Below are 27,867 nucleotides of genomic sequence, written 5' to 3'. Positions count from 1 at the left end.
ACAACAACAAATGTTGGTGAGGCTGTGGAGAAAGGTGAACCCTCCTACACTGCTGGTGGGAATGTAAATTAGTTCAACCATTGTGGAAAGCAGTATGGAGGTTCATCAAAATGCTCAAAACAGACTTACCATTTGACCCAGGAATTCCACTCCTAGGAATTTACCCTAAGAATGCAGCAGTCAAGTTTGAGAAAGACAGATGCACCCCTATGTTTATTTCAGCACTATTTACAATAGCCAAGAATTGGAAGCAACCTAAATGTCCATTGGTAGATGAATGGATAAAGAAGATGTGGTACATATACACAATGGAATACTACTCAGCCATAAGAAGAGGTCAAATCTACCATTTGCAGCAACATGGATGGAGCTAGAGGGTATTATGCTCAGTGAAATAAGCCAAGCGGAGAAAGAGAAATACCAAATGATTTCACTCATCTGTGGAGTATAAGAACAATGGAAAAACTGAAGAAACAAAGCAGCAGTGGAATCACTGAACCCAAGAATGGACTAACAGGTACCAAAGGGAAAGGGACTGGGGAGGATGGGTGGGTAGAGAGGGATAAGGTGGGGGGGAAGAAGAAGGGGGGTATTAAGATCAGCATGCATAATGGGGGGGTGGGAGAAAGGGGAGGGCTGCACAACACAGAGAAGACAACTAGTGATTCTACAAGATTTTGCTATGCTGATGGACAGTGACTGTAAAGTGGATTATAGGGGGACCTTGTATAGGGGAGAGCCTAGTAAACATAATATTCTTCATGTAAGTGTAGATTAATGATAACAAAAAGAAAAAAAAGAAAGAAAAGGGGTATCACTCCCTGGTAGGATAAAACTAACTGTAAATCAATGATTAATGCATGCTTTAAATATCCTTAATTTTGATCACTTAAAGGGTGTCAGATGATCAGCTATGGAGGTACATTTTTCTGATAATATTCCTTTCTCTTAAAAAAAAAAAAAAAGCAGTTCCTGTGTGGTGACCTCCAATGAGTTCTACACAATGGTATAAAGGGCATATCAAAGTGTGGGCAAAGGGTCTGTTTGTGTTCATACAGAGGATCAAAGCCTAATTTGGCTACCCAGAAAATAAACTAAGATACAATATGAAGAAGAACTTCCAACATCACCACTCTCTGGAAGATTCATGCCAGAAGATGATCATCAAAAAACCTCAACAAATATCCAGGCGATGCTGCAGTTGTAGCTGCATTCATCCCACCGGTTCCTGGACTTGCCATTGGAATGAAGAAGGAGATATCGAAGCTGCCCTGTGCATACAGTAAAACAACAAACTTGACTGGATCTAATCTGTGGGAACTCAATCAAGAATTAGGAGAAGTGCAAGTTGTAGTGCTCCAAAATCTTATGACTACAGACTATCTACTGTTAAAAGAACATATGGGATGTGAACAGTCCCCAGGAATGGGTTGTTTTAATTTGTCTGATTTCTCTCAGACTGTTCAAGTTCAGTTGGACAATATCCACCATATCATAGATAAGTTTTCACAAATGCCTAAGGTGCCTAACTCGTTTTCTTGGTTTCACTGGAGATGGCTGGTAATTATAGGTCTGCCTTGGTTATGTAACTGTATTCCTATTATATTAATGTGTGTATGCAATTTAATTAGTAGTTTAAAACCTATACATGCTTAAGGTACTCTACAAGAAGATAAGTCATAGAAATAATCAATCTTCCCATGTTACCTTCAGTTTGCTACTCCTATAGCTTTTCTTCTTCCTTCCTAATTACAACCCTTAAAAGAATTTGTGCCTCATATCGAATTTACCGAGTATCATAATTCTTCCAAGTGGTAAAGATAAATCAAGACAAATACTGGGCATAAAAGCCACAGGGCATAAATCTGAAAAGAAGTAAAAAGCTAACCTTTTCAAACAATATTGCCTCTCTCTCACTTACCAGCTTTACATTTCCCTGTATGGCCCCGGAAGATGACTGGTTAGCTAGAGACGGGTAAGATTCCTCAAGGGAGGAACAACCTAAGACAGGCACAGTCGCAGGGGGGCCATCAGGTGAGAAATTGGGGATCAACAGAGGTGAGGCTTAGAACCTCACCCCCCCTGTTTTGAGAGAAATCTTCTGCATCCGTGGTTGTTTTATTGCCCTTGTCTAGCTTGAATTAACACATAGTCTACAGGCACACACCTGATCATCTACATTTGCTCTCTTACAACACTAAACTATGTTTTCTACTTTTACCTTGCATCTACCTACCACATCTGCATTTTATTAAAAATAAGAATAATAAGGGAGAAATGTGGAATTCACATATAAATCAAGTATAAAAATCAAATGAATATTCATATTTGACCTGATTGTTTATAGTTCATAATATGTGATCAAAACTGAAAGTTTCTGTGATGACTGCCCTTGTACTGTTCACCATGTAAGAACTTATTCACTATGTGAGAACTTGTTCACCATGTAAGAACTTGTTCATTATGCTTCAGAAGATTGGAGACTGATGAGAATTAGGCTTGGGGTGATTAATGATTGTACATTGTGCTTTGAGTCCCCTATACAGAATTTTATTTTTGTTAATAACCATTTGATCAATAAATATGAGAGATGCCCTCTCAAAAAAAAAAGTGAAAAAAAAATCTATATTATATACCAGGCATTAAAAAAAATGAATGAATGAAATAAACTAATATTTTTACTTTCTCTGTCAACTTTAAAATTGTAGAAGACAATGTGCTCCCTGCATATGTATATGTATGGTATGAAAGCACGTAGTTTATTCTTTCCATCAGTTCAAAGGAAGTGAACACCATCCCACAATCACCCACATAATATTAAGGGTTCTCTAGTCTAAATATTATGTCCCAGATTATTATGTTAAAGCTAAAGCATTGTCAACAAAACAGTTAGACAAATGATAATCATAACAAAACTTTCCACATGCTTTGATTTAGATTATTATCATAACTAAAGTGTGTATAAAACTTTTTAGTCTAAAGTATATGGAATTGGAAACCTGAAAATACTAACTCAGCACATGGTAGGATATTTTTATTCAGCTGATGGCTTACTATCTTATTCTTTATTGCTTATGCTCCTGGGTTGGTAGGGGTGACTAATGACTTAGACGAGTTTGATTTAAGTAAATATGATACCAGTGATGCTACTGAGGAAATAAACATCTCTCACATTCTAGTAATATTCAAGATCGAAATAAGAGTCATTCAGGATTCAAGCACAGAAACTACTATTCTGATTTCAATTTATTTTAGCTTTACGTTTTTTTTAACGTAGATAGGGAAGAGGAAGAAAATTAAGAAGAGCTGGAAAAAAGATTCTGTAAAAGTGCCAAATGATAGAAATATAAAAAAAAATTCAAAACATGCAAAATGAAGAAAAAACAAGAAGCCTTCTATTAACAAAGAGGCAGGAGCAATACAGGGCATGATAAATGCAGAAATATGAACACAAAAGCTTTTGGAGACATTTCAAATTCTATAAATCAAGGACCACATCTTGTTAGCTTGTTTTTTTAACACCACAGTGTTGCCAGGATTGCAGATGTTAGCAATCACACACATATAGGCTAGGGCTTTATCTGGGGTAAACCACATGAAAGAATACTGGGTACCAGTTCACAGCCCATCTCAAAAACCTCACTTCAAAAAGCAAAAAAAAAAAAAAAGAGAGAGAAGTTAAATGTTAGCAATATCAAAATTAAAACAAATGCTCAAGTTTGCACAAAAATATATAATATCTTTGCAGATAACATTTTATAAATAAATATATTTATAAGGAGTCTAGGTGATTATGATATTTAGATATTGAGGACAAAGGACATGGAGGTGTTTCCTGTTCTGACTTTTGGTGCTTACTCCCGGAACTAGCTCAGGTGCTGGTGACAGGCAGTATTGGACAACGGGGGGCACAGTTCACAGAGAATGCCTTGTGAATGGTGTCCCTAGAAGTGTATAAAACTTTGTACTGGCTACAAAAAGTCAAGTGGTGCAACTGATTATGTTCATAACAAAATATGTAAAATTTCATTTTTATCCTGGGCATTTCATTTTCTACCTTTTTTAAAAAATTTTTTATTTTACTCTTGGTGAACCAATACACACAGAAAGCAAAAGTGAACTCAGCCATGTTACCTGTTACACCAAAGAGCAGTTGACTTCTCTGTCTTTATCTGGGCTCAGTTGAGCATCATTAACTAGAGCCAGGAAACAGCTTTCTACTTTGTATCAATGGTTGTCAAGAGCTTAATTTTCAAGTGTTTATGACAACTCTAGTCAGCTAAGGAATGATTCAGGTTATTTGTGGCTGATAAAACTAGATTGCTATGTAACTTTGGAATGAATGACTTGCAAAGTTAAAAAACTAGTAAGGAGAAAACGGAATACTAAGTCAAATAAACATCTCTGCAGCTAATAAGATTCAGAATCTAAATTGGTGCTGATAGTACACTTGAGTTAAGTGCAGGATTTTTCTCTCCAGCGTTCCCACTCTGGGTCCATTAGCCTCTTAACTGTATCTCCACTCCCCAAGCTGTGCTAGAACAAGATGTCTGACTTTTTCTTCAAAGAACTGGCTTATATTGGGGTCAAGTTTCAATGATTTAAAACAAACATCTAACAGCACCTTTCTAAAAAACACAACCACCCTTTCATCAAAGTTTTTTATAGGAGAGTAAATATCATTAGTATTTGACTTCTAAATAACTACTCCTACTTGATTTGACATTAAAATTACCCACAAATTACAAATGTCTTATTTCTTACAGTGAGCAAAATTAAGCTATTCAGGAATTTTTTTTCTAATATCCAATTTTCCTGTTAAAGCTGTGATATATTTAAATAGGTCTACTGGACCCCTGTATCATTTGATGTAATCATTTGATTGCCCACATATCATTATATAGACCCAATATATTTATTTGGTCTATTCCTATGGATCTATTACTTTACTTTGGTTATTCATATGTGTCTATATCCATTTGGAATGTGGAGCCAAGGCAAAGATAGAATTCAATTTAAAAAAATGAGGCAAACATTAATATTTAAAATAGTGAGATAGACAACTAAATATACAATATATGTGTAGCACTGAGTAATATAAAATATACTAACATATTTGTATATCACTAAAATCAATCACCTTAAGTTCTGCTGATAATTCTACCCTAATATAGGAAACTGGTAAAGAAAGAAATAATGTCAATGGGTACATCTACTGGAGGTAATCTTGACGGTGTATGTATTATATAACTTATCTCATGTTTAAATTTCACCATTTATAAGAAATGTAAGAAATGACTAATAAAGGAACACATTCAGTTAATGTTATCAGCACCAAAATGTCATATGATCCTCTTCTTGGCTAAGACAAACCTTCAGTGATCCAGTTTGGCCAAAGAGGAACTAAGAAAGAAAACCATGCCAATCTTGATCTGGGGCAGTAGTTTCTGGACGGTGCAATTTCCTTCCCCTTCTGGGTCCATTTAGGATCTCTAATAAAATGCCAGAGCACTTGCTTTGTCAGGTTGTAATAAAATTAAGAAGCCTTACAGAGAAATTAGAATTACCTACCCAATTAACCTAGAATCTTGTGACATTAAGATAGACATTCAAAGGCACAAAGACCTTAACCAGATTTATGAGTAGTCTAATACTTTTTAAGTAGAATGTTCTATGTTTGGTGTCTGGTCTCTCATAAAAATGCCTCTACCAAGAAGAAATCTTTGGATTGACTTTTTTGGAAGACTTTTATTTTTCCCTTACTGGTAACTTTGTTTTTTTTCCTTACTGATAACTTTGAAATAAAACTTCGACATGTGTTTCAAAGCAAGTTGCAAGTAAACAAAAGAAAACAAAAAACCCCAGAATCGAAATACCAAACACACAAACCCACACAAAACCCCAGAAATTATCAAAGTCTGTAGTAATTGGCATGACAGGGCAGTACAAATGCAAGACAATAAATGTGTGATTTGGAAAATTGCTGACAATGATTAGCATCTTTTAATGTTATAAACAAAGTAGTAGGAATAGGTTCCAGACTAACCATGACAAATTTAGCTGCCGAAAGAAACAACCATGTTATTATCATTATCACGTGCATGGAGTCTGTGAGGCGTGATTTAGCTGGAGTACAATGGGGATAGCCTGTCCCGTTCCCAAGGTCTGGGGCCACAGAGAAGGGGATTCATGAGACCTGTGCTCATTCAAACGGCTAGAGACGGATGATGTCTGGAGGGTTCTTCACTTGCATGTGCAGTTGCTGGACTGGATGACTCGAAGCCTGGGTTGAACGGGACTTCCCACTGGTACCTGCACATGGCCTCTCCCTATCACTTCGGCTTCTTCACTAGGGACAGCCTTAGGGGTGTCAGAATCCTTTCAGAGCAGCAGAGAACTCCAAGAGAGTGTTCTTACGGAGAGGCAGAAGGCGCCTTTCATCTTCTAAGCTCCTCTCAGAAACGACGGGGGCCGCCTGCTCCGCCCTTCGCCACAGGCAAGTCACTAGAACTACCCAGATTCCAGGGGAGGAGGAGTAGGCCCCACGCATCTCACTCGGAAAGAAATGTCAACTGCCACAGACGCGGAATTTAAAGTACCCAAGACATACCCGGTCCCTTTCTATGTGTTCATCATTCTATTTTTTAACAGCTTAATAAATAAAAATCTCCTGCAACATGGTATGAGAGGTCTTGATTCTGATTCCCTCATGTCACTCCTCATGGGAAACAAGGGTATAGTCCAAATAACACGTGACAGACCATGGAGAAAAGTGACTATACCAGTAACATGAAAAAAAAATTGCTCTCTATACTCCTTGATTTATGGCTAAGACACGAGGTTCTTGCAAGCTTTCCTGCAGCAGGTCTTAATTCCAAAAATTAAATGTGTTTAGCTCTGAGTAAAATCAGACTAGAGGAAATGAATGATTTAAAGTAATATATAACTTTGATTTACAATACATAAAACGTTGCCAGCCCGCGCTCTGTCACTGAAGCTGATGAAGAGTCCGGATTGATTTGTGGCTTTTTTTTTTCATTCTGATGTCAAAGCACACTATAGCGGCTGACAAACTATTTATCCAGAAAAGGGTTGAAGATGCTCATGTGAAACTGATTTCTCATGAATATCATGATACATTGATGATACTCTTCAACTCAAGACTATTGTAATTGTTTGACCGCTTGGAGTCCAAATGTATCACAGGTCGAAATCACCTTACAGGGGTTCACCATTAAACACAGGTTTCATTGTGTCCTCACAAAATACATATTTGTGAAGCAATGCCCCTTGCCCCACGAGCTGCTCTTTTCAGGGGGGTATCTTTTGTGCTGCTCCTCTACGTTCTCAAAATTCAGGTCAGAAAAACAAAAGAATGCCATGAACAGATCTAAAATAAAATCCCAACTCTCTGTAATTTATGACACACTCCTTGTCCTTCACAAACCCAAGTGACAATTAAGCCAAGTATATGCTCATTCCTCTGTCTCTGGACATCAAGACAGGATAGGTATTCTTTTCTGCAGAAAAGAAGTTGAGAAAAAACTATTGCTATCTATCTACTTTGCAATGTATAAGGGGCATAACTAAACTTATAATCAGAGCATCTGGGCTCTTGATTCTGTGGGATTACAAATTGCTTTGTTGTTGGGGATGTTAAAAAGTTGAAACAGGAGTCTATGTAAGCAACCCCAGCCTGACAGACAAGCAGCAAGCACGGCCTTGCCCTTCAGGATTTGAGAGACTAAGCGTGCTGTTTGATGTGACGCATCGCTCAGGAGCCGAATGAGAGGATGGTTCATACCCACACTGCCTACCAAGAAGCAGTATCACTTTGAAGGTTTTTAGTTGATTTTATTGTTGATGAAAATCAATCATGCCATAAAATCAGAAAGGCTTTATGAAAGCAGCCATCCCCAAATACTGAAGATATATTATAAGAGAGAAGCTACACATGGTATTAGCCCATCAACTAGGCAAAGGCTTGCCTTGGGAATGATAACACTGTGAAATAAAACTCCACAAGCAGCACTTTACCTTTAACATATAATTACCAGCTTGTTTTAAGACCACAGCATTCCATAATTTCAACCAAGCTTATTAATGGAAATGCTTATGAAGAGTCTGGATTGATTTATGGCTTTTTTTTTAAAATTCTGATGTCAAAGCACACTATAGCGGCTGACAAACTATTTATCCAGAAAAGGGTTGAAGTTGCTCATGTGAAACTGATTTCTCATGAATATCATGATACACTGGTCTCTTCAACTTTCACTGCAACACAATTTATTTGCTACACGGCCAATTTTGAATTCCACTGGAGAACAACGGGTAATTATGCAAGAGATATGCCTTCATGCTTTCCTGCTGTTCCCTCACTCTTATCTGGGTGTGATTTTTCTCTAACCTCTTGAACCTTTTTTCCTTGGGGCTAATACATTTGTTCTTCTCTACAAAGATAAGCGAGTAAAACCATTGCTTCCTCTGTTCTCCCTCAACAATCTCCGATATCAGCCTCACTAAAAATAGCTACACTCCGTCCAAGCTACAGTAAGTTACCCCTGAAGATTGCTCAGAAGCAACTGCTAGGGAAGCTGGCAGCTGCACGGTTATTTAGAACCAGCTGGCCATATGGCATATGAAGGACTTAGACTGTAAAGAAATCTCTGAACTGCCAGTTAGTTTTCTGAGGTATTTTGAAACACTGCAAACATATTTTACTTCCTGGATGTCTCTAGGAATACCTTTTATCATCACAACTTTAAAGTTAGCTTCTGTTCAATCATTCCTGGAGTGTTTCTGGCAGAATATGAGTCCATGTATTCTGTGATCTGACCAATATGGGAATGAAATAATGAGGTAGGACTTGTCTACAGTTATTGTCTAGGATGTTACTGTATTTTACTGCCATTTGGGTTTGATTTTCTTTCTTTGCTTATAGAGCTATTGGTTTAGTACAACTAAATAGAAAGGAATGTTTCTCCCAAATCCATCAAAAACAAACTAACCCAAATAAAAACATTAACTTTGTTAGACTCCTCTCACTACCCTAACCACTAGAACTGTTTTCTGTATCATGCAGTTAATGTTATAATATCTAAAAACAAGTCTAAAACTTCATATTTGTCTAAAGATTAAGAATTCTTACACTTATAAAAATAACAGAGTATGTCATCCTCTCCAACGACTAACTGAATGATTGATACTTTTTTAAAGAAAGTGTTAAACGCATCAGGATGTTTAATTAAAAATTTTGTGAGGGCTTCAGTGATGTCTAATATTTATTCCCTACACAGCATAATATTTAATCTCCAGTTGAGCACATAGAAAATGTATAGGAGATATTTTTGCACAGTTATTTTGTCCTGACTTACACAATGATCCAAATATTATCCAGTTTAAGACATGCGTTGTGTGTAGCACCGTAATGGTGTACTCAGCACAGGACGACAATGTGCATTATGTCCTAGAAAGGTGAGGCAAGCCAGTCATTGCAAGTGAGGCTATTAAACGAGTTTGTCTGAAGAGGCAGGAGCCTGACTCTAGGACTGCACAAGAGGCTGCTGAACCATACTTTGCCTGCAGGTGTCCAAAGAGCGCCTTGCAATGCTTCAGTATTTTTATTTAGTTTTTTATTGCACAGAATGTGAAAAACAGACTTGCGGCTGTGTGTCGATCTCCTCAATGTCTGCTGATAGAAACTTGAAATAAACACATCTAACCTCTGTAGGCTTGAGTTCCCAAGCACAATGCAGTTGAGTATGGGCTCTTTGCATTTCCTGTTTAACAAACACAGGACAAAAAGAAGATGTATCCCAAATCTTAAGGTGTCATGGCCATAATGCATTCACCGAGGCCCTTAAAGTTGGCAAAAGTATGTCTCTCAATCTGCCAATCTTTCTCTGTTACTCTTTCAGTCCTTTGGTTTATCCCCCTGACAGTCTGCATATGTATTTACATGTACTTGCTAAATATAGGTAACTATATAAATAACATGTAGGTATTTATATAGGTAAATACATATGTAAATATATTTTATATATATATAATACACATATAACTCATATATGCACATATACACATATATACACACAGAGAACAAAGGCATACATATATTTATATGCATGTGTTTAGACATAATCCATTTCAGTGACTATTAGATTTCCACAAGGACATGTTGACGAGGTAGTTAAATATAAATCCAGAACATTAGGGAGAGACTGGGGATGGACATACACATTTTGGGTTCTGAAGCATGTAGATGATATGAGGTCATGCAAGAAAGAAAAGTCTGAAGACTAAGTCCTGGGCTTCAAGGTCTGGAGGAAGAGCCCCAGTCACAGGAGCTGAGGGAGAGAATAATAACGAAAGGATGAGAGCGACTGACTGCAAATACCATTTTCAGCAAGCTTTGCTATAAAGGTGAGCAAAGAAATCAGATAGTGGCTGTATGGGAATAAATACAGACAGAAACAGATATGGCTACAGTTGTCATGAGAATTACAGTTTTAGATAAAGATATGGATTCTCCCTCCGGGTCATTATTCTTGGTATTCGCTCCTATTTCTGATTTTTCTCTGGTTGGTTCTTTCTCATTATCCAGTGTTCTACTAGATTATCACACCCAATTATTGCTTCCACCACCATTAACCCCTTTCCCTGTCCTCTGTTTTATTTTAATCCATCACAATTATCAATACCTGATGGTATTAAATGTATTTATTCCCTTATTTATTCTGTCTCTCCCACTGGAATGTAAATTCCAGGAGGGAAAAAAATTTGTCACATTTATTCCTGTGAACAAGAACTGTGCACTACACATAGTATGTCTAACAAATACCTCTGCATTTATCCATGAATATATGCTTGTGTGGCTGTATAAGTACATACACACTACATACTTCCATTGAAGAATCAGATGAGTTTTACTTACTAGCAAAAAGATTAAAATCACATAAAATCTTCCTGTTCAGGTCATACTGAGGAGAGGCAAAATAACAGCATAATAATCAATAATTTACCAGGATTTATGTCTATTTTAAACAAGTGTTTACTAAGGTAAAATTTTTTATTCCCATGTCTGTGGTTTTATTTCCGCTATGAGTCTAGCACTGTTGGCCATTAAAATCTTTTCTAAATTCTATAAAATATATTTTAGAGTGCAATACATTATCACTGTTATTAAATGTTTCCATTTCTTTCATTTTATAAAGGAACAATGAAAGAACTCAAAGCACAGACAAAAATGATAGATCACCCCAAAAGTAATCAGTGAGGAATAGGATTTTAAGTTACAGGTTCTATCAATAAATTAAACCTAATGGAAACTTAATAGAAGCAAATTTGTTTCCTACTAGATTTTCAAATACTTAGGCTGGCACCTACCATGCTCACAGGGAAAAGCAAATCCAATTTAAAACTTTATGAACAGGAAAAAAAAGTCAAAATACATGGGAATGAAAAATACACACCCATTTGCTTTGAAACATATGGATAAACTACACAGAGGTACTGGGTGTGCAAAGCTGACTAGGACATTCCTCTGGCCTGTGGAAGTGTATAGGTTAATGAGAGGAACAGAAAATTTCAATGAAATATGTTAATACGTTAAGTGGTAAGACTGAATTTTTAATCACAGAAGTTCGGGAAAATACTGCTGGAAGATGATGCCTGAGTTAAATATTTAAAAAATGTATTAAGAGTATAAAAGTACACAATATGAAGTTAATAATGTAAGACGATGAGATTTCTGGAGAACATAACAAAACAAATATTTTAAAAACATATGAAAATATAGACATAGATTACATGTGTCAGTCTCCCCTAATACATATAGAAAATCTCAGTGGGTTTGTGGTAGAGGGCAAAAGCTAATCTCTTGACTAGATAGTGGTGTTATAACTCTTAAAACCTTTTATTTCCTCTAATGTGCTCAGAGAAACAAGAGCCAGGAGGATTGGAAAGAGAACACACAGTAGATAGTAACCTGAAGTTACTCAAAATAGAAGAGTAATAAGAAGCACCCCTTCTGCAATTCACAGAATTGACTATTGATCTATTCCCAAAAAGTACGCATAGGAAGTGTTTTGCTCAAACACCATACATAGCCTTACTACAATCAAGATAAAATGTTACCTATGATATATTCACCTGTTCAGTAACATTTCTCACTATAAATTTCTTCATTTAAGATTTCAAGTTAATAGTTGAAAGACAGAACTCCTAAATAATTTTCTAAGTAATTCCCATAGTCAGAAATAAGTATTTGAATATTTTATTTTCCATGGTAACCTATCAAATAAAAAGAGTACGGCCTGACCAAATGATACTATCAAAACACATCCACCCTTTCTCAATGAATTTTAAAATATCCTTCATGAATAAACTTCAATGAATGGTTGTTATTTTCCCAAAACGCTGAATTCTAAAACACAGAAAATTGCTATCACTTTACAAGATGGGAAAATTGTGTAGTTCAGTTGTGAAATGAATCATCTCAGACATCAAAATTCAAATATTTCTTTACTTTTCTTTTGGGGTCAGGTGAGTTGTTTAATTATCACTGAAACATTTCCAAACATAAATGGAATTCTCTTAGATTTGCAAATAAGTATTTTAAATTGTGTCAGGTAGGAGTATCAGAGTGAAACACAGCATAGAGATAAAATGAGAGCAATACAATGACGGGAGTAGGTGATATGGTTGAAGAAAGAAAAGGAATCCAGCCAGGGAATGTAAGAAAATGAACATAGACATACAGAAACATCCTACAGAGAACACAGAAAAAGCAGTAAGATTTGACAGCAACCTACATAAAGGACTAATGAGAATAAAAATAGAGAAATCAATGTTCTGGGGGGAAAAAAAGACCAAAAATGGATTTTTATGAAAATGGATGAGACATCAGAAAGTGGGACAGAATGGCTCCAGAAGGTGAAAATCATAGGAAATAATGGAGAACACTTCAGATGTGCTTGTAAAATTTGGCCATGGCTGTTACAGGTAACCTCCTGTATGTTTAAGTACCAAATTCAAAGTCCGGTACCTTTGCTTTATCTCTCATGGATCCTTTGCCCAGGATGGACATTTTAGCACCTGTTTCTTCCTGTAGCCTCTTCAAGGAGTTTCCTCTTGGTCCGAGCAATTTCCCCACAAAATTGAACTAGAAACAAAATCAATAGAATGTTTGTTTTAAAGGAGAGAAAAGTAATAATGTGTACCGAGAATAACTGATGGGAGTGGGTTTTTCAAACTTTACCTGGAATAGAGAATTATGCCATTCACACACACACACACACACACACACACACACACACACACACGAAACCATTTCAGACTTCTTATCAAGGATCCATTTGAAAAAGGATGCCTCATTCCAAAGGAATGTCAAAATCAATAATGAATATATCATTTAATATATAATCAAATACACAAATAGGGAAAAGAACAATGGTTTACAAACTTTCTAGAGGCTCTTTATCTCCAATCAGATTATTAAATAAAAAACAAATTTAACTTTGTACCTTCAAAATTGCAAAACGTAATATTTTAAATTGATTTTTAAAATGAAATCTAATATTCATGTTTATTAAGCATTGTCTGTATCCATAATATTCTATTCCAAATTTCATGATTAGGAATAAAGAGATTCAATTTTTCTTCAATATTAAAGAGTTTTCTATGTTAAAGCATTGTTCTTGGAGCAAATAAAAGATGTGATTACATAGACAAGAATTTAAGCACTACGGATAGAACACATATAGAAAACAGTTTTGTCTAAATCTGGAAAAATATCAGGGTGGACCTTTCAATTTATTTATTCATTCTGAAACATGGTTAAAAACAGGTAAACTAAGAGAAGTTTTTAGAATATGCTGTCAGCTAGAAAAAGGAACATTACCAAACCAAATGACTCAGATACCCATACACTGATTAATTTAAAAATTGTAAAAGGTTGAAAATGCACCAAAAACTGTATTTATACTTCATATTGTGCACATGAAGGATAAAGATAAATGAAATTAAGTAATTGCTTTCTAAAGCAGAGTTTTCCAAGTTTTTTAAATCCATGGTCCTACAGTAAGAAACAGACTACACTCAATAGTGAAAGACTGAATGCTTTCCCAAGTCCAGGACGAAGTCAAGCATGTCTACTCTTACAGCTCTTCAGTGTTCTACTAGAGCATGGATTGTTGTACCTATAGGCAAATAGATAAATGGAACAGTATAAAGTTCAGAAAGAACACAGTTAGAAGGTCAACTGGTTTTCAACAAAAGTGCCAAAGACAACAGATTTGAAAAAGTCTAACAAATGGCCCTGGAATGACAAGATATTCATATACCCTCCCCTCAAAAAAAGCAAAAACAAAATAAACACAGAAAACTTTTTATGTCCTACTTCACAGTTAGGTAAACCTTATTTTGAGATCTGTAATAGATATAAACATAAAAGCTAAAATTATAAACATTCTAGGAAGAAAGCACAGAAGAATGTCTTTGCAATCTTAAACTGGGAAATATTACTTAACTGGGAAGCAAAGAGCATTCACTAAAACTTTTGCTGATCAAAAAACCATTAAGAAATTGAATAGACTTTTTCATTAAGCCACAGACTGAGAGAAAATACTCCCCATACATACATCTGAAAAATGACTAGAATTTAGAATCTATAAAAATCTCCATCAAGTAAATAATTAAACACACATCAGAATTGCTAAAGGGAAAAAACAGCTCAAATGTTGAGAATGTGAACTACTGAAGCAATCACTGTTGGCAATTTAAAATAATACAACTACTTTGGAAAGAAAATTGGCAGTTATTTATGAAGTTAATCATAGAGCTCTTCTATGATCCAGTAATTCTATCCATAAGTATTTAACCGAGAGAAATAAAAGCACACATTCACAAAATGACTTCCACATGAATGTCTGTGAGATGTTATTCGCAACTATGATTAAACTAGAAATAAACCAGCACCCATTCAAGGAGAAAAGATAACCAAGTTTATATATAAATAGGAATTAGTCACTGATTGACACAATGGCATGGATGCATATCACATTATGCTGGAAGAAGCCAGATACAAAAAAGTATATCATGTCAAATTCCATTAATACAAAATTCTAGAAGCAAAAATAATACATGACATTATAATTCATAAGTCTGGTTACCTGTTGAGACTAGAAGGCTGAGGTTGGACTGGCTGGAAAATGGCATGAAGGAAACATCTGGGGTGACAGACTGTTTTTTATTTTGTTGACAGTATAGGTATATATTTTTTTTAACTGCAAGCTGCACCCCTAAGATCTGTGCATTTTACCGTATGTAAATAGTACTTCAATTAAGAGTGGGGAAAAAAATCAGAAGGTTGAGAACTCATAATATGTTTTAAAAAGTAATATCATAATGATATGTCTAGTCCCAGGTTGTTGTACAAAGGAATCTCACTAGACTTTTAGGAAATATGCCATTCTAATCTATGCAAAGGTTGGAGGTCATCAAAATGCTGGTTGATCTACAAACTGGACCTGGGGAATCAGACACTCCTTACTCCCTTCACCATCTTTAGAATTTCCATTCTTCCCACTGTTCCCATAGTAGTAGCCAATTCAAGGATCCTTAAGTAATGTGTTGTTGAGACCATCTGAGCAGAATAGGTGATTGGATGCCATAAATCCTCTTTGTCAACTCTTAAAATTCTGGAGGACAGGTATGAAGGTAGACTCATTGCAGCTGCCCAAGACAAGTCTTAGACATCAGTTCCCTTGCTTTTTACCAACCAATCTGGGGCAGTCGGCCTAGTTCTTTGGTCTCTCCTTGCCCTTCATATACAAGGGCCACTTTCAAATTTCACCTGGGTAACTCCCAAGATTGCCAACCAATAGCAGCAGTGAAAATGAATTACCCATCATATGAAATCTTGTTAACAAATCCTAAAAATAATATTTTGAGTGAAAAATTCAAGCTCTAGACAAATGGCACTGTTTTTATAAAACTCTACAAACAAAATTTAAAAATATTTTGCTTATGAATACATACATAGTCAATCTAATCCTCAAATAACGGGTATAATAATAAATACAAAATTTCAAGGGAAACTTCATGACCTTAATGGATATCAGCAAATATTATCAAAGGGAAACATACAGGAGTTGACAAATAGGCAATATTTTAGACTTTAGTTTAACTTAGGGGTTCATAAGTGTTCATTTTTTAATATTGTTTTACTGCATATGAAAATTACACATATTATTTGACTGCATTAAATATGATACAACTTTTAAAAGAAATCAGATAGAACAATTCCAGTGGAATAAAATTTGACTGACATTTTCTTTAGTACTCTGTCTCAGAACTTTTTTTGCCCTTTTTCCAAGTAGTAATAAAATATAGAATACAAAAGTATCAAGGCATTCAAAGTGATGTCTCCACTAGGAAGGTTAATGACTGAAGGGAAGAGAGAGCATTTCACACATTCCTGACTGAGGACAATTTACTGACAAAATATATACATGGTCCCCAAAATATATACATGGTCCCTACCCTCAGAAGTTTCTGTTCTCTGTCATGATTAATTTGACACATTTCCCAACACTTCTATTTCAACAGTAACTTTATTTCTAACGAATGACCAATCTGAAAACAAACTGTCTTAAAGTGCTAAGAAAAATATCCCTCTGAATTTTTTCACTAACTCTACCCTCTGAAATAGAACACAGGCATCCAACAGAATGAAGATATTATATAATCAGAGATTTAATTTCACAAGCTGATGGAAAGTATCTTTTATGATTAACATGAACTACACAACATTATTTTAGGTGAGCAGTCCTCCTTTCAATGCTTCTGAAATTTAAACATGCACCATCTACCACCTGCTTTTGCTAACAAGTGCTTATTTATCATAGTTTAAGTTGACTTAAGTGTTTTTCTCTCTTCCCTAATATCTGGAGTTTTTGGAGCCAACACTGTGGAATGCTTCCAAGGACTTTTTTTTTTTATTCCAATTATTTGGTTGACTAAAATGCTCCCACATTAGTGAATAATTAGGCCATAATTCTTCAGAGCATGGTGTTGAAGTCAAATTGCATGGGTCTATAAAGTTGCTAGCTGCATAAATCTGGCTGTATTACCTAACTTAACCTAACACTAAACTTCACTCTTCTTATCCATAAAATGGGGATGATAAAGACAATAACATATGCACAGTAAGTGCTCAATAAATGTAGACTGTTATGTTATGCTTGCTACATGATTATTATAGTTTCAGTATACTGTCATAGTGCCTGACACATAGTGAAGTTTGACTTTGGTAAGCATTACTCTTTTATTATTTTTATATCGTTAATATTTTCATATTTATGATAGAGAATTATTTTTTAGAATTAGATGCTACTATTACTTGCTAAAATTCGTATTTTCCGAAGGCTCCCCATGGGGCAGGCACTGTGCTAAGTCCTCTAGAGGATGATCTCACAGCAAGTGTGTGTGTGGTGGGCAGAAGAAATGTTTACAAGCCGCACTCATATGCCCGTCTCCGCTGCAAAGGAGGGCACTTGCATTCACACGCCCACAGAGAATGCTTCCAGCCTTTCTTGCTTGCTCCTCAAGAGGATTTTTATTTTTCACGAAAAAACTGATTATCATTTCTGTTTGAGATTTTAAAACATCAGATGTAATTATGAAGCTGGTAATGTATTTTTGATGCTGTGCTTAGTTTTTGGAAACTTAATTTTAAGATAAACTCTGAAAACAGCCAGTATAAGAGTTGGCCTAATAAGACATGTTTCCCCTCTGGTTTCATCCTACATTCAGTCCCCTTTCAAACAAAGTAGATTGATATAATCATGACAGATGAATTATCAGTTCAGAGAATTAATCAGTTTCTAAACTTTTCCTTAAAGAAATCCCTTTAAACACAGAAAATAACTCCAACATACAGCAGTGTCTTCATTATTTAGCCATAATTTAGTAATTTGGGAAGCTCTAAGATTCTTAGGCTTGGTAGAGTGAACAGCTGTGTTTTCAGTATGTCAAATATATTCAAATAATCTGAAAGTATTTTATCTCCAGGTTTTAAGAAAATTAAATTTGTGTGTGTTGAATTCATTTATGCTTAAGTCACTGAACAATTGTTTTATAATTTTTATATGCAAAACGTTTTTTAAGCAATTATGATCATATTTTTAATTATTTTTCTAAAAGCAAATATTTAAATTGTGTTGAGCAAAATGAACCAAAAGGAATGCATTTCAATGGATTTGTAAATTAACAAAATATAATTTGTGGCAAAGCAAGTGCTTCCCATAAAACTAGGGACATTTTAAGAAAAATATTTGAAGACATATTTAACATAGTAAACCCAAGAACAAGTTTAAAATTAGGTAAAAATCAACTTCAATAATGTTGGGCTTATATATTTCAAAATTTACAAATTCATCATCTAAGCACAGGTAACCCAAAATGTCTTACTTAGAGTTTCCCATTTTACCCTTTCCACATAATATATTTCTCTGATTAACAATATTTCATCAATACTTGTGTGAAATCACCCTTTTTTTTACACGTGGTATTTCTCTGATCACGTTGATAAACTATCCCAGCAACTCTGTTCCTTCTCAAATAGGAGACACAATTTACCTAGTCTAATTTCTGTTTTGGGGGGCACTAAGGTTCACCTGTTTTGTGATGAAAAGACAGTGTTGGTCACTAGGGCCACTTGTGAGGACTCTGACCTGCTGGCCCCTCTGCTGCCTCACATCATTCCTCCTCTTTCCCAGGACCACCCTGGATATGCTTGAACTCCCACAATTTCTGACCTTCGAGTTCCTCTTGTCCTCACGTTTGCTAATATTTGAACACTATTTTCATCTCCATCTTTTCCCTGATTTGGGGATGAATCCCCTTCTTAATCAGGATAGGAGCTGCTGTTCTTCGTTTTAGGAATTCAACATCAAATCACCCTTTAGTATTCTACCCTTGTGCTTATTGCTATTAAAACAAAGGAAAGCAATTTTGGGAAGATTGCACAGAGACCACATTGTGGATCAAAAAATATTCCTGTATAAACTGGCAAGAAAAGACAGAACTTTAGGTACTCATCTCAGCAGTGAGCAAGGGAATAGAATTTTAGTCAAATCCAAATATATCAAGTTTTGTTTATAGAATTAAATATCACCATTTGGAATTTACAAAGCACTCCGTCTAAGAAAACTACTTTCAATTTAACAAAACAGACAATGATGATAGTCAAGAAAATAGGTAAGAAAAACAAGAATGCTTTACTAACCATTAAAGATACTATCAATTTGCTATCATACACTAAATTTTATTCAAAAAATATATCAATATACAATCAAGGATTGAATCAATTCAGTTATGACTAAATACATTGGTTTAGCATCTAGAACTTGTGAAATATGTGGGGGATACAAAGTGAATGAGATATAAATATGTCTTTCAGGAAACTTACACTCCTGCGTGGAAAAAGGGAGTGTTAAATATTAAAAAAGGGAATAGGCTGTTAAATTTTAAAAAAGACACCGACAAATGCCATAACACAAATACACATTAAGCATGACGAAAATTCAACAGAAGAAATGGTTTCCACATGGGAAAGTGAGGAAGGTGGACCTTCTCTGCTGAATGATGAACGAGGCCTGGAAAAGCCAGGGACATAAAAGAGCTCCGAAGAGAGAGATTGGAAAAGACGCAGTGCGATGGGGAGACATTAAAAAGGGAGAAGCCCATCCAAAGTTGTTGCGCATCATCCTGATAAATGATAATGGGGCATAAAGCACAAGGGCGGCCACGGAAAATAGAAAATAGAAGAGGACGCAAAATGAGAGGGATGCTGGGGTGGCCCCTCGACAAGACCTGGCAGTTTACTGAACTGGGGGGCTACGAGGGGCATAGAGTGAATGAGTAATCTCAACATATTCTGTACCCAGAGGATTGAAAATACATTGTTTCTCTTGTAAGAGTGTGAAAGACAGGGACAAAAGTTTTAGAGAGAAATTTGGGGCACATTCGATGTGCAGTGCCCTCCAAATGGAGAAATCGAGGAGCTACGTGTGGATAGACACTGAGAGAAAGAAGATGAAGATGCGGGCCTAGCTAGCAATTTTCTACAGAGGAGTGAGTGCTGCTTGACGTCTGAAATTGCTCAGGGAGAAGAATAAGAAAGGGAAGCCCGGAAACGCCTGAGGAACTCTTGACACTTAGAAGACAGAATAAGGAAGCAGGACAAAAGCCCAGTTTCCGGGGGAACAGGAATGAGAAAAACAGAAAAAAGGAGATTTTTTTGGAATAAATCACTTAATGCACAAATATGTATCAAGTGAAAATTATGTGCCACGTATCGTGCTAGAGAAGTTGAGGAATGTACAGGAGCGTATAACCGCAGTTCTGAGAAAACCTTTCTGGGAAGAGCAGCGTGGAAGCTGGGATGCGGTGTACGGGCAGCCGGGGCGGGTGCAGAGAGCAGCTCTGATGGAGGCTCTCCGGGCAGAGGGAATGATGTATATATAGGCAACCCCAGTTGGATAAAACTGAAACAAATTCTTCGGAGTTGTGAGAAACGGCGCTGGTGGGGAGATGCAGAAGGAATATTCAGGTGTTTACTGACTCTGCTGAAGTTTTTGGACTTTGTGTCTCAGTGTAAAAAGTACTGTAAAGGAACTGGAGGGTCTGAATGGGCAATGGGCAGGGGTGGCTTGGGTGTGACTGTGGCATGATTAACTTTTTCTTTAAAAGCATCTAACTAACCGCAGTGTGACGAATGGAAGGAGTGAGCAAAGGGGTAGAGGAATTAGGAAGCAAGGGTTCTAGCAGAGGCTACCGAGGGAGGGAGCCGAGGGTGTGAGAAAGACAAATTATTCACTGGAGTTGGCAGTTTGGAAGAATTTTGATTCTGTGCCAAAGTACCTATCGTTACCATTTATTTAATCTCAGAATTCGCATAACACTTCAAAATAAAACAGAAAAGTCAACACATAAGTGAATTGAAAGAGTTTAAATAGAAAATTTTACCAAAAATGTGAACAGCAATTACTCTTGCTTACTCTAACATTCAAAAATCCCATTTGAGATTCCCATTTTCAGAGGGAAATACTCGAATTTGAAGCAAGCATAGAGAGTTGGAGAAGAAGGATCCATTTATACCAAGTATGAAAGTGTGGGTCCTTTAAAATGTGTTGATTGGGTATAGCTCGTGCTTAATATTTGTCTTTAATGTTTCAAAATACTGTAACATGGTTGATGTTAAAAATTACACTGTATTTTACAGAATGGCCTGTACTTTACAGGAATAGCAAAGAAACTAGCAAATATGCTGATAAAAATGATTGGACAGGAGTTTTAATACTGTGCATACACAATTTATGTCCCATTTGTTCTGCTATAATTTTCTACATGATTTAGCACGTGTGTGTGTGTGTGTGTGTGTGTGTGTGTGTGTGTGTGTGTGTGTGTAAATCATATTCTTCTTTCATAGACAACTAAAGAGCTTTTGGTCATGTTTTAAATGTATTTCATCCTGTGTAGAGCATCCTTAAATATCTTCTGAGACACATTCTTGCTTTATTTATACAACTTCAAGGGCACCTTCTCCAAGCTAAAGTTATTTTTATTTGAAAAGATTGATTTAAAACACCATTGTTAAGTGAAAACTATCGACGTTAACAAACAGCTCTAATCTTAATGATAACCACAGTTAAAACCCAATACCTGATGTGTTCAGCACGTACCTTGTCTGAGTAAAAATGTTTTGGAGACCATACAATCAAACAGACACATTTGTAGAAACATATGATTAAATGTGTAGTACAGCGACACACAGGTATATAATTCTTTTTTTAATCTACATCTTTGCATTTTTAATACTAAACAGATATTTCTTTGGCCTTTCAAATAATCATGAATATAACACCTTAGCGTCCACTGTATACTTATATTGAAAAAAAATTAAATCTTGAAACCACAATGGTGCCATCATATAGAATATTGGATTTCTAAGGTAAATATTTCATTTAAATGTCCATTAAGTCTCTTGTAAATTGCATTTATCTGTCCAAATGAGATATCAGGTCTTTATATGACTTTTCCTTCTCTGTTCAATGTCATGAAATCAACATATGAGCTTATGTTTGATAAAGACATGATTATTCAAAAAGAGCTTTGTGACAATCCACTATGAGAGGCTCTGCTCTGTACACTAAGGATACAGAAGCACATAAAACAAAATTTCTTGGCCCTTATCGAGCTTACATTTCAAATATACATTTATTTCCAAATTAAACGTATTTAAATAGTCAATTGCATTTCTGTTTCCTGGATGGCGTCTAGTTTTCTTAAAGTTCGGGTTGTTTAAAAAACACCTATGTATTGTTTACTATCTTATTGTGTGTAATTTAAATTCTAAAAAAGTCCCAAAAAATCCATTCTAAAGGGATATGCCTTAATTCCCTTAGATATGAATTCAGTAATAAAGAATAAGTTAATTTTTTGATCAGCTTATTAAAACACCTTCAAACATTAGTTAAAATACTGGGTGCTATAAGTAGACTAGCAGGTTGTTTTTCATCCAGCTATACAACTATGTCTCTATAGACTTGCCTCGTCTGCACATTTCATATAAATGGAGTCACACAACACATGGTCTTCAGTGACTGACTTCCTTCTCTTGGCACGTGCTTGAGGTTCATCTATGCTTTATTAGTACTTTCTCTTTGTTGTTGAATAATATTGCACTGCATAGAGTATGATGTTACCTGTTGGTTTTTCACAGATGCCTTCCCTTAGACTGAGGAGGTTCCTTTATAATCCTAGTCTGTTGCGTGTTCTTGTTTTGTTTCTGTTTTTATCATGAACAAGTGTTGGATTTGGTCAAATGCTTCTTCTTCATCTGTTGAGATGATCATGTGGGTTTTGTCCCCTATTTCATTGCTAAGGCATGTTACCTTAGCTGATCTACAGATGTTAACCAACTTGCATTCCTAGGATAAGTCCTGCTTTTTCATGGTGTTCAATCCTTTATATAGCATTGCCAGCCTTGTTTTGTAGTGCTTCATTGTGAATTTTCTGCATCTACATTCATACTGGATGCTGATACGTAGTTTTCTTTGGCTCTGTCTGCTTTGGCATCAGGATAACACTTGCTGTGTAAAATGAGTTGCAAAGTATCCCCTCCCCTTCTAATCTTTGGAATAGTTTAGGAAAGTTGGAATTAATTCTTTTTTTGAATGTTTGGTAAAATTTAACAGGAAAGAATCTGAATCTGGGATATTCTCTGTTTTTTTAATTACTCATTTTAATCTGTACTTGTCATAGTTTTACTCAGATTTTCTATTTCTTCTTGAGCCCTTATTGATAATTTGCATCTTTCTAGGAATTTGTCATTTCACCTAAATAAGTAATTTAGTTTGTTGGCATATAGTTGTTTACAACATTCCTTCATGATTTTTTTTTTTCAATACTCTGGGGTTGGTAGTGATGTCTCCATTTTCTTTCCTTATTTCAGTAGTTTGACTCTCTTTATGGTCCGTCTGTAAATGTTTGCCAATTTTGCCAATCTACATAAAGAAACAACTTTGAACTTGGTGTTTTTCTCTGTCTTTTTTTCTTTTACTCCATATTTTCTTTATTTCTGCTCTAATTTTTATTATTTTCTTTCTTTCACTTGCTTTCATTTCAGGTTTTTTTTCCCCCCTAGTTTCTCAAGGTAGAAGTTTAGTACATTGATTTGAGATCTTTCTTCCTTTTAAATATAGGCATTTACTGTGATCCCAGAAGGGTTCTTCTTGGTTCTCTCCACCTTTTCCTGTCTATTAAATTTCTGGTTGGTATGCCTTTTGGTTTTTAATCACACAGCTATCAGCCTCCTCATTGCTATCCACCAAGGTCCCCATGTTCATCAACATGAACTTGTCCACTCTGTTCCAAAATAAAAACCCCTCTTCACAGGGAAGCCTGCAGATCACTTTGTACTTAAGGCCTCTTTCCCTCTGAGCAGAACTTCCAAACGATCTCAAACTAGATATGGAACCCACTTTTCCTGTAGTAACACCCCACTCTATGATTGAGGACCAGAATCAAGTTTGCAGGTTGGGAAGGCTATGAACATGCCATGGGCTGCACCTTTCTAGAGCAATCAGAGCAGAACAACAGGCAGATTAGAAAGCATTACCCAAATCACACACAGACCCATTAACAAGAGGCTGAATCCTCACTGGTACAAAAGGCTTAAACACAAACTCTGACCAAATGCTAACAATAAAAAGCTAGTATTCATTTAAGCCATGCCAGGAATTCTGACTCACAGAAACTATAGATAATAAATACATTGTTTTAAGCTACTGTTTGTGGCAATTTGTTATACAGCAATAGAAAATTAATTCATCCTACATGTATTCATTTGCTTAATCCCAAATTACACATCCAATTAACTTAGAATAACAAGTTTAATAGTACCTCATCCATATGGTTATGGCAAAGTTTAAAAATACCATACTCTGTTCTCTTTATTCTCACATTTTGGATCATTCAGCTTAAGAGTTACTCTTCTGAAATGCAGCCCACTGCATATGCAGGTATCCAATATGGTCTCATTCATGTCACCTATTGAGGCAGCGATTACAAAATGCACATCAGACCTCAGGGAGTCACTCCCTCCTCAATTGGCTTATGGCGGCACTTCGTGCTGTGTGGCCCAATCCGGGTAATCTACCATCCTCTCCTGTTAGATGACAGATGAATGCTGAGCTCCAACAGGTATTACGAGAGCTAGGCAAAAGAAATGCCATCTATAGAAAAAAGAAACCCTGGAAGATTAAAGATGGCGGCGTGAGAGGAGAGACAGAGGCTTCCTCCTAAAACTGGATACAGTAAGAAAATTTAATTGGCACAACTAATCCTGAGAGAGCAACTGGAAAGAGGACGCATCAGACTGCACACACCTGGAGAAAAGAGCAGGCCTCAGCAAACAGGGTAAAGTACCAGAGCCGTGGCTCTGCAGGACACGAGCCCCGCCCCCACCCCAGCTCACCAGCGGGAGGAAGACAAACAGAGCAGGGAGGGAGTGGAAGGCCTGGGAGTGCTGAATACCTGGCTCTGGAGATCTGCGCTGGGAGCACAAACCTACATTTCATGGTGCTTTCATGAGACTCGCATGACTACCGGGTTGGAAAGTTAATACAGGCAGAGTTCCTGGGGAGACTGGGATTCCGGCTGCTTGTGGAAAGCAGAGATCCATATCTGCCTGCTCTGGGACAAATACTTATATCTGTGTGACCGGCCCACTGGCTCAGGCAGTGGAGACAGGCACAGCAGCTGGGAGGCGGGGAACAGCTCCTTCCTCCTCCCAGGTACAAGTACCGCTCCCCTGAGACCCCCGACATTGATTCAGGGGCTGAGCAGCTCCAGAATAGAGCTTCTGGACACTAGACAGGGGCTGAGCAGCTCCAGAATAGAGCTTCTGGACACTAGAGGGAGCCATATACAAACATGAAATGCCAAAGAAACCTTGTCCAGAGTAAAATTGTTAATACAACTCCTGAGAAAGATTTAAATGATATGGACCTCGTGACTTTTCCTGAACAGGAGTTCAAAATAAAAATGACCAACATCCTAATGGAGGTACAAAAGACATCCAAAAACTCAGGAATGAATTCTGGTCAGAGATCCAATCATTAAAGAACATGATGGAGGGTATTAAAAGCAGGTTGGATACGGTGGAGGAGACAACAAATGAAATAGAAACTAGACAAGAGGAATACAAAGAAGCTGAGGCAGAAAGAGAAAAAAGGATCTCTAAAAATGAAAGAATATTGAAAGAACTGTGTGACCAATCCAAGCGGAACAATATTCGCATTATAGGAATACCAGAAGAAGAGAGAGAAAAAGGGATAGAAAGTGTCTTTGAGGAGGTAGTTGCTAAAAACTTCCCCAATCTGGGGAAGGAGATAGTCTCTCAGGCCATGGAGATCCACAGATCCCCCTACACAAGGGACCCAAAGAAGACAACACCAAGACACATAGTAATTAAAATGGGAAAGATCAAGGATAAGGACAGACTTTTAAAAGCAGCCAGAGGCAGAAATAAGACAACATACAAAGGAAAGCCCATCAGACTAACAACAGACTTCTCAGCAGAAACCTTAGAGGCCAGAAGGGAGTGGCATGATGTATTTAATGCCATGAAGCAGAAGGGCCTGGAACCAAGGTTACTTTATCTGGCAAGATTATCATTTAAATTTGAAGGAGGGATTAAACAATATCCAGATAAGCAAAAGCTGAGAGAGTTTCCCTCCCACAAACCATCTCTGCAGTCTATTTTGGAGGGACTGCTATAGATGGAAGTGTTCCTAGGGTTGGATAGCTGTCACCAGAGGTAGTAAAACTATGGTAGGGAGGTTGGAGCAGCTGATTGCGAGGCAAATGCAAAATTAAATTGACTATTCCCAAAGCCAATCAAGGGATAGAGAAAAAGTATAGAATCTGATACCTAATATATAAAGAATTAAGGAGGAAGAAAAAGGAGGAGAAATAGAAAAGAACCTTTAGATGGTGTTTGTAACAGCATACTAAGTGAGTTAAGTTAGACTCTTAGATAGTAAGGAAAGTAACCTGGAACCATTGGTAACCACGAATCTAAAGCCTGAAATGGCAATAAGTACATACCTATTGATAATCACCCTAAATGTAAATGGACTGAATGTACCAATCAAAAGACACAGAGTCACTGAATGGATAAAAAAACAAGACCCATCTATATGCTGCTTACAAGAGACTCACCTCAAACCCAAAGACATGCACAGACTAAAAGTCAAGGGATGGAAAAAGATATTTCATGCAAACAATAGGGAGAAAAAAGCAGGAGTTGCAGTACTAGTATCAGACAAAACAGACTTCAAAACAAAGAAAGTAACAAGAGATAAAGAAGGACATTACATAATGATAAAGGGCTCAGTCCAACAAGAGGATATAACCATTATAAAAATATATGCACTCAACACAGGAGCACCAGCAGATGTGAAACAAATACTAACAGAACTAAAGGAGGAAATAGACTGCAATGCATTAATTTTAGGCGATTTCAACATACCATTCACTCCAAAGGACAGATCCATCAGACAGAAAATAAGTAAGGACACAGAGGCACTGAACAACACAATAGAACAGAAGGACCTAATAGACATCTACAGAACTCTACATCCAAAAGCAACAGGATACACATTCTTCTCAAGTGCACATGGAACATTCTCCAGAATAGACCACATACTAGACCACAAAAAGAGCCTCAGTAAATTCCAAAAGATTGAAATCCTACCAACCAACTTCTCAGACCACAAAGGTATAAAACTAGAAATAAATTCTACAAAGAAAACAAAAAGGCTCACAAACATATGGAGGCTTAACAACATGCTCCTAAATAGTCAATGGATCAATGACCAAATTAAAATGGAGATTCAGCAATATATGGAAATAAATGACAACAAACAACACAAAGCCTCAACTTCTGTGAGACGCAGTGAAAGCAGTCTCAAGAGGAAAGTATATAGCAAACCCAGCATATTTAAAGAAGGAAAAACAAACCCAAATGAATACTCTAATGCCACAGTTATCAAAATTGGAAAAAGAAGAATAAATGAGGCCAACAGTCAGCAGAAAGAGGGACATAATAAACATCAGAGAAGAAATAAACAAAATTGAGAAGAAAAAAACAATAGAAAAAATCAATGAAACCAAGAGCTGGTTCTTTGAGAAAATAAACAAAATAGATAAGCCTCTAGCAAGACTTACTAAGAGAAAGAAGAGAATCAACACACATCAACAGAATCAGAAATGAGAAAGGAAACATCACAACTGACC

At 36.4% G+C, this 27,867-nt stretch overlaps 1 protein-coding gene across 2 annotated transcripts in view; it reads right to left on the bottom strand.

The window, feature by feature from the left end:
• The window catches only part of KHDRBS2 (KH RNA binding domain containing, signal transduction associated 2), a 536,095-nt gene that overhangs the window by 329,838 nt on the left and 178,390 nt on the right, over positions 1–27,867 (bottom strand). For both annotated transcript variants that reach the window (XR_005056018.2, XM_036998403.2), the window contains exon 3: positions 13,046–13,162. Coding sequence is in view for 1 of the 2 variants with exons in the window: in XM_036998403.2 (XP_036854298.2) it covers positions 13,046–13,162 (117 nt within the window). In the remaining variant the exon portion in view is untranslated. The remainder of the gene's footprint in view (positions 1–13,045; positions 13,163–27,867) is intronic.

This window comes from Manis javanica, chromosome 16, assembly GCF_040802235.1.
Source record: "Manis javanica isolate MJ-LG chromosome 16, MJ_LKY, whole genome shotgun sequence".
NCBI lineage: Eukaryota > Metazoa > Chordata > Mammalia > Pholidota > Manidae > Manis > Manis javanica.
This window is presented reverse-complemented; position numbering and strand designations above follow the sequence as displayed.